Source organism: Micromys minutus (genome assembly GCF_963924665.1).
Source record: "Micromys minutus genome assembly, chromosome: 29".
Lineage (NCBI taxonomy): Eukaryota > Metazoa > Chordata > Mammalia > Rodentia > Muridae > Micromys > Micromys minutus.
The window spans coordinates 26010180-26018831 of NC_137964.1; the positions used below are offsets into that span (position 1 = coordinate 26010180).

The 8652-nt window shown below is 41.2% G+C and overlaps 1 protein-coding gene across 2 annotated transcripts; it reads right to left on the minus strand.

Annotated features, from left to right (window-relative positions):
- Positions 1-373: 373 nt before the first annotated feature.
- Positions 374-8554, minus strand: VPS29 (VPS29 retromer complex component). Of its 2 annotated transcripts, none has more exons than XM_080940666.1 (4): positions 8471-8554; positions 3363-3554; positions 1346-1581; positions 374-850 (listed from the first exon to the last, which is right to left on the minus strand). In XM_080940666.1, the coding sequence occupies exons 1-4, from the start codon at positions 8483-8485 to the stop codon at positions 733-735; spliced, it is 561 nt and encodes a 186-aa protein (XP_080796792.1). In that variant the 5' UTR covers positions 8486-8554; the 3' UTR covers positions 374-732. The 2 variants fall into 2 exon arrangements, with proteins under 2 accessions (XP_080796792.1, XP_080796793.1); XM_080940667.1 differs by having other exon boundaries at positions 8483-8547.
- Between the last annotated feature and the right edge of the window lie 98 nt (positions 8555-8652).

The window sequence follows — 8652 nt, forward strand, 5'->3', positions numbered from 1 at the left end:
CAATAGATCCACATGCCTGTCTAATGTCTGTGTTTTCTAATGGTCTCAGGTGACATCTATAAAAGGGTCATTAGACCCCAAAGGGGTCTTGACTCATAAGTTCAGAACAACTGCTCTAACACATCTGCAGCTGTGTGCCCTTCACCCCACCACATCTGCAGTTGCATTTGACTTTTCATTTTTTATGTTCTTTTGTTTGTTTAGCTTTTTTTTTTTTTTTTTTTTGAGACAGGATCTCCTGTGTAGCTTTGACTGACCTAGCATTGACAATGCACGCCAAACTGGCAAAAAATACTTAAGAGATCCACTCACTTCTTGCATACTGAGATTTCAAGTCTATGGTTTTTAAATTAAACACAGGCTTTCAAGAATGTCTAAATGGAAGGTACACATTTATTACCAGAGAAGAAAAAACATACACACAAAGTCTGGATTCTTTCTCTTCATGCACTAGTTTCTAATGACCAAATACCAACTAGGGAAATATTTACAAGGATAAACTTCCTAATGTGGCCCTGCACTTTGGGGTGGGCTTCTTTTTCTAGAAACCGTATACTGCGAACAAATATATTCTTATAGTTTACAAGAAGCTTTAGAGCAACTATGTATTAACAGAGAAGACTTTTTAGTGCAAAATATTATAAAAGTGATACAACTGTGTGCCTCTTAAGTGTTTAATTATTTGATTTGAACAAGGAAATGAGAAAAAAAGTGGTGGAGACCGGCCTGGCTTTATGACTTTTTATACTCAATTCGTTCTACTTTCACGTCATCTCCAATTAGCTGATAGACATAAGTGACGACAGTAGAAGCCTGGATGTCCATCAGCACAAATGATGGAATAATATTTCTGGAAGAAAAACAAACAATGTTAGTGTTTTATACTAAAGCAATAGCACTGTAAATTTCAGTTCAAGGCGCCGAATACAGGAGAAACCCAATTGTTACCAAGAAGACTAGTAGGTGGGCAGTGGTGGCACGGGCCTTTGATCCTGCACTTGGGAGGCAGAGGCAGGGAGATTTATGTGAGTTCAAGGCCAACCTGGTCTACATAATGAATTCCAGGACAGCCAGGGAAACCTTGTCTCCGCCAACCCCCTAAAAAGCCTGCTGATAAGGACTTGTTTACCTCTACCTATTTAGTGTGTTATCTAAGACAAGATCTCATTATGTAGCCCTGGCGGGCACTGAACAGAGACCAGCCTGCCTCTACCTCTGGAATGCTGTCATTGAGCTTGTGCACCACCACACCAGCTGTTATTTAAACATATTTCTCTTTATGAAACGTCAGGCATGTAATCACTACCTTTTCTAAAGCTCTAGATGCCTACGTTGTGGTACTTACGTTTCCAAGGCATTATAGGCCCCAGTGGCAGAACCTGGGTTAATGTAGAATTTATTTTCATGCTCAAATGCTTCAAATTTGTGTGTGTGTCCTGAGATAAGAATGTCCACATCAAACTGCCTCTGCAGCAGGGCTAAGCTAGCCATGTCTCCCCACGGAATAACTTGGTGGCCGTGGATCAGACCGATCTTGAACTGCCCCACAGTCACAACCTTCTGTTCTGGATAATTCAGATTCTAGTACAGAAAAGACACATAAAGAAAATGCAATGAAACTCAAATATTCAACCTCATATAGGTATTTTAAGACAGCACTCTACAACAAACACACTTAAAAAAAGCATATCAACCTGTGATACTGCAGTGGTACTTAAAACAATTCAACTGACGTAAACTATAAGCTGTCAAACTGCTTTATTGAGTTAATTTCTATAAGGGTTTTTCAGGGCATGCTTTAAACAATAATTATTCCTAGGCTGGTGAGATGGCTAAACAGGTAAAGGTGCCTGCCAACAAGCCTGGAATCTATCAATCAGTGGATCCCACATCACAGAAAGAGGGAACCTATCTCTACAAGCTGTTGTCCTTTGACTTTCACTTAAGCACTGGACAAATGCTTACATGGACAAGGATGTACAAATACTGTAATAATCCCCTAAACTTGTGATTTTTCACAACTTAAGGTACACAACCTATAACCTGGGGTTTATTTAAATTATATCCCAGGCTTTAATAGTCACAATACCCATTTTATAGATGTAGAAACTAAGGCACAAAGCTAAAATAACTTGCCTAAGGTTATATGCCAATATGTGGTTGAGGTGAGATCCAAACCCTGGTTACACGGCTCTAGAGTTTATGCATTTAGCAAACTAGAAATGAAATTTAGCCTTGTTAATTAAGCTTTTTAAACACAAATAGAGAGGACTTAATGTATTTTTCTTAATAAACTAGACCTACATTCTAATTAACAAGTAGGCTGTCAATGAGCAGAGGTGGCACACACCTTTAATCCCGGCACTCAGAAGGCAGAGGCAGGTGGATCTGTAAATTCTAGGCCAGCCTGGTCTCCAGAGTGAGTTCCAGGACAGCCAAGAGTAGACAAACTCAAAAAACCCAAAGAACAAAACCAAGTAGGCTGTCTCCCTAGTCTTTCTTCACTGTACTTAACCCCAAACCTTTCTATATCTGCTAAAGAATGAACACTGTATGTTCATTTTGTGTGGTATAAAGAAGCTCTGGGTTTTTTTTTCTTTTAGTTTTTAATTTTCATTTTGTGTTGTCAGTTCACATGTGCACCTGTGCCATTATACACATCTGGAGGTCACAGGACAACCTGCTGTCAGTTCTCTCCTATCATGTGGGTCCTGTGGACCACACCAGGCCATCAGGCTCTAATCCCTTTGAAAGCACCAACCAAATGGAATAATTTTGAAAAGCTTAAGATTCCTAGAACACAAAGTAATTTCTTCATATTGGGATCAGGTTTATTCTTGTGAATGATGCAATTCCAATCATATTTATTGAGGGTCAGAAGAAAAACTTGTCAAGAATCACATTATTTAACTAAAAGGCAAAGTTTAAATTTAAGAACTTTCTTTCCCCATATCCTACTTCCTATTTCCTATCTTATTTCATAGACCTAGCTAGACTGGAATCCATGGTGTATCTTCAGGATATGCATATAAGATATATAGGAATGAAACAAAAATGAATTTAATGTTTAGATCTGGCTCTTATCCCCAATAACTCATTATATATGTGCCCAAGTCTGAGAATGCTTGAGTACAGTACACTTCTAACTGCAAACTAATGGATACTTCACCCAAAATTGTGATGCTGAGGACTGAGTCCAGGCATTGTGTATGCTTAGACAAGCATTCTACCACTGCATGTCCAATTCCTAAAATGAGTTTTCAAAGGGTGGGGGAGGAAGAATGGAAAAGCCTGAGTTAAAGGATAAAGCTACACAAAGAGCTAAGAAAGGAGCACAGATGGGAGGGAAAGGAACACGGCACCTCATCAAAGTCTCCTCTTACGATGTGGACATCACCAGCCAGAGTCTTGAGATAGTCATAGCTCTCCTTGGTGCAAAGGTTTCCAGTGCAGAGAATGTGCTGGATTTTTCCTGGCACCAGGAGTTTTTTAAATTTGGCCGGCAGGCTGTTGCACCGGTGTGGAATGTGTAGATCTCCTAATACCAACACCAACTTTCAGGGGTCAGAGTGAAAAAAACACAGCATTAAACATGTTGCCAACCAACACAATCCTCCCATCACCACCCTTTTAAACAGAGATCCAGAACAGAGCGGAAGTTACTCATACAGTTCCTATTGTGGGTCAACAAACAGTTGGTACCATATTTATGTTATTTACCAATAAAAAAATAAGATAAAATCAAGGATTCTAAAGTGATTCATTAGCCAGGTATGAGAGCAAGCATCTATAATCCAAGCAGACGGGGTAGGGAAGAGGTGTAAAAAGACCACTGCAAATTCTAGGTCAGCCACCACTATATACGGATCCACTCTCAGAAAAAGTAAAAAATAATTTTAATTGTTTAGAAACCTATAAATTATACTGAATAAAATGAAAACTTCAAAATGAATAATATACTACTGGAATCTACAGAATTTGGTAGTTTTGATGAATGATAGTAATTCTTATCTCTGCAGCTATACAAGTATTTAACTGAAAAAAGCATTGTAAAAGGCAATTATTGGAAATGAAACAACATGGGCCTAGAGAGATGGTTCAGATGTTAAGAGACCTGGCTGCTCTTCCTGAGGTCCCAGGTTCAGTTCCCAGTACCCACAAGGCAGCTCAGAACCATTTGCCTGGGTATGGTGGCTCACACCTTTAGTCCCAGCACTTAGGAAGCAGAGGCAGGTAGATCTCATTAGTTTGATGACACCTTAGTCTACAAAGAGAGCTCCATGCCATAACACAGTGAGATGAGACCCTGTCTCAAAAATGAGAAAGAGGGAGAGATGAGGGGAGAAAAGGGGTGGGGAGAGAGATTGATTGATTGATTGATTGTGTGGGGTATGGTGTGGTTCATGCTTGTAAATCCAATACTCAAGAAGTTGAGACAGGAAAACTACTACTTCAAGGCAAACCTGGGCTACATGGCAAGCAAGTTCCAGTTCTAAGCCAACCAATGTTGCAAAGTGAAACTATCACACACACAAAACACACACATCAATATATATACAAGTATGTATATATACAAATGAAATAATAGAAAAATGAAATAGTAGGAAAAATGTTAATTTTATACTAAGAACTCTTTGGAGAACATTAGCCAAAAATAACTGAATTTGTTACTTCAAACTCTTAGCACTGTGTTATAGGGCACCAACACCTATGCTTAAGAGTCTCAGTAGATGCATAGCCTCATCTGACTTTTAAGTCTGTCTTTGCTTTCTTACACTAGAAACCACCACTGTCATATTTGTATAATCTGGATAAAACAGCTTCTTCCACCGATTAGTATAGTTTGTAAACTTAAAGCAACACTTTCACAATCATCCATGTGCATCAGAGAAGTAAAACGGAGTGAAGAGTTTAGTAGGAGGTAGTTGGGAGCTGCCATATCTCAGATGACAAAAGTATTATCTGCTCTGAAATGTTAAAGAATTAAAAAGGAGGAAGAGCCAGGCAGATCTCTGTGAGTTCAGGACCAGGCCAGGCTACAAAGCAAGTTCCAGGCAAGCCAAAGCTACACAGTGAAATCCTGTCCAAAGCTTGTGTGTGTGTGTTGGGGGAGGGGGGCAGTCCTATGAAACTTAAAAAAATTTCAAGATTAAACAAAATAAGACAAGAGAATTGTTTAAAACTTCATTTAAGGATAACACATGTTCTCCTGAGAGGAACAGAAGCCTTTCCCTGTTGGTTAGTATGAGCACCCCTTCCAGGATTTCCTCAGACTTCCCATGCCTTGGTGCACATATTCTTTACTTGCTGTTCAAGGCATGGCTATCCCTGAACAGTACCAAAGAAAGCATTACGTGTTTAATATAATAAAGCAAATAGTTTTGCCGCCATAATGTTAAAATTAATTTAATTAAATAATTAATTTGGTAGCTGGGGTTCGGTGGTTAAGAGAGCTAACTGCTCTTCCAGAGAATCCAGATTCTTAGCACTTGGTGGCTCACAAATGTCTGGAACTTCAGTTCCAGGGGAGCTGACATCTTGGCTAGCCTTGGAGGGTACCAGGCACACATGTAGCACAGACAGGCATGCAGGCAAACGTGTCCAACATAAAATAACTGAATACAAATCTTAATTAAAATTTAAAATCAATCAAAAGCTAAAATGTGGCTGGGCAATGGTTGTGTATACATTGACTCTCAGCACTCAAGTGGCAGAGAGGTGGCTCTCTGAGTTCGAGGCCAGTCTAGTCTACACATTGAGTTCTAAGACAGCCAGGGTTATACAGAGAAACCCTGTCTTGAAAAACCAAAATAAACAAAACAAAAAAAAAAAAAATGTGTGCAATGAAATGATTACAAAAACAAATGTAAGTAATCTCATAGCAAAACCAAAAGGAACAGTTATCAGGACACAGAGTAGGTTAGGTGTTCACAAAATGAGCACGCTTTAAGGAAAACCTTTGAAAGCTAAAACTACACATGTGCCTTGACACACACCTTCTTTATTTTAGGAGGGAATGAATCTCTTCAGATTTGGTTTGAAGGACAGATTATTGTGGGATGCAGACATTTGAGGAAAAGTGGGGGAAAAAAAGTCTGTATTAAAAGAACTCTGAACTCATAAGAGGGTGTATGTGTAAAATAGGTTCAAAATCTCTGGGACTAAAAATGAATTGTTTAGTCAGAATGTACCAGAAAGAACACAGGTGAGACATAACATTGTTATCCTGATTGAAGATGTCAACTCTCTAACGTGCCACGGTCTCCTTGACAATTCGTGTGTGACCAAGTTATGGAAAGCAGAGTTACATGACATGTCAAGTGTGCCCTTGCCTCCACTGCGACAAATCAGCTTAGACGGACAGTAGAGGCAGCAAAGGATCTGGAAACCAACGTCTTCTCAAATTCACATATAAGAAACAACCGAAACAACATAGGGATTTGGTTACTCCCTAATTTGACAGAGCTGAAAAGGGTGAGAAGCCAAATCAGTTATCAGCCACCCAACCACCATTGTTAGTAGGAGCGGAGAAAAACTTACTCTGTGCCCAGCCTTAGTGGAATGAAGAAGTTGATTGCAGACAAGGGAATGGAAAAAAAAAGGGGGGGGGGGGGGTGAAACATGACCAATGTTAAAAGAAAGCAACAAAAGTTAAAAGAAAAAAAAACAAAATACAAAAGCAAAAACCCATACCAAATATGCAAAAATTGTTAATGATTTCTGAGTGTTATGGAAGGAAATGTTAAAAATCAGCTGTGTTGAAAATAATTCCAAAAGAACTACTCACTTTCTTTTTAAACACAGGACCAACACCCACACACAGCAAACTGTCGATGTCGTTCTATATTTTCTAGTCTTGCTTTGCACACTGACTCCTGTCCCTTTATTTCTCATTTTGTGTACACTTTATAAGATTCAATATTTATAATTTGAGGAATTCATCAGGAAGAGGTTAAGGTTAGTATTTTCTCATTCCTGAGGTCCTGTTATCTCTACATACACTGTGTATATATATATATATATATATATATATATATATATATATATATATATATATATATATATATATATATAATTTATTTATTTATTTATATTTATGTTTGAGGTTCTAGCATTGAAAAAAAACATGCTCCAGGATAAGTTGTTTGCTGGAGAGGACATTACTAGCATGAGACTAGCATGAATACTTTATCACGTGATGAAAATGTCAAGGAAAGATCAAGACTATAAAAACACACTCAGTGTGCTGGCACACTCCTTTGGTGCCCACACTCAGGAGACAGAGGCAGGCAGATCTCTGAATTCCAGGCCAGCCAGGGCTGCATCATAATAACAGGATTTAGGCTGGAAGAGATGGCTCAGCAATTAAAAGCACTTGCTAATCTTACGAAGGACCCAGATTTGGTTCACCAGTACCCACATGGCACCTCACAACTGTCTATAACTCCAGTTCCGGGGGAATTCCAAGACCTCTGGCCTCCAGTGGCACCTGTACTTATTTGGTGCACATAAACTCATGGAGAGACACACGCATAAGAGTTAAAAATAAAATTTTAAAAGAAATGTGATACACAGCAGAGCAACTGCCCTTAAACGTAAGCGTTCGCCTCTCAAAATGACTTCAGAGACAATTCAGAATCATCCCAGCAAATTCTTCTTCCTTGCAAGTGTCTCCAAATTGCCATCAATGAACTAGTCTACTTTAAACTGGAATCTAAAGCCAAAAAATAAAATAAAATCGCTTTTAGAAGCCAAAACCCAGTTAATTTAAGTATGCATCTCTGGAACGCTTATAAAGCCATCTTTTGAAAGGTTGCCTGCACACAAGTAATCTGTGAAAACGCAACGCGTGCCCATCAGCCAGAGAGATGCCTTCACTTCAACCTTCATAGGCACAAACAGCAAAGGTCAACAGAAACCCCCCCCCCAAACTTTAGAGAGCAAAGAGTGCCTTCGAAAATCTGGTCACAGGGACGTGTCTGCTCCCCAAATTTCACACAGGAAAGTCGTAGGGGTAGCACAATCTATTGGGGGCAAAGGCCTGATACAGACTGGAGAAGCTAAGGCTCTCCGCAGACTTCAAATGATCCCACGAGTTCGCTCTATGGGGTCGCAGCGGCCACAGCAGTCCCTTTCCGGGTCCCCGTCCGGAATGGCCGGTGCAGCGTCTACTTCGCGCTCTGCACCGTGGCCGGCTAACTCCAGCAAGCCGGGGAGGAACAGGAGGAAGATGTGCGGCCACACGGACGGCCAGAGGCCTCCCCCGGCCGCAGCGATCCGATCTCGTGACAGGACAGGCGGCCGGGTCCGCCTCGCACGCCCTCTGGCCGCTGGGGCGAGGGGCGACGCCAGGCCGAGCCGCACCCGCGGCCAGATGCGGTCCTCCCGTTCCTCCTCCGCGGCCCCTCGGATCCTCCTCGCCCCCCAACCGGACGCCGCAGCATCCCGGCCCGACCCGGGTCGCCGCCACCGTGGGGCTCACCATCCTGTCACCGGGCTCCGTTCAGTCACCACGAACGCCGCCGCCCTCTTCCTCAGGCTCCTCGGTGACCCGCCCACCTCTTCCGCCACCAATGAGACGCGGAGTTTGCGAGAGACTGTCCTACGGGGACCCGTAAGGATCCTTCCCCGCCAGAAAAAAAAAACAAAAAA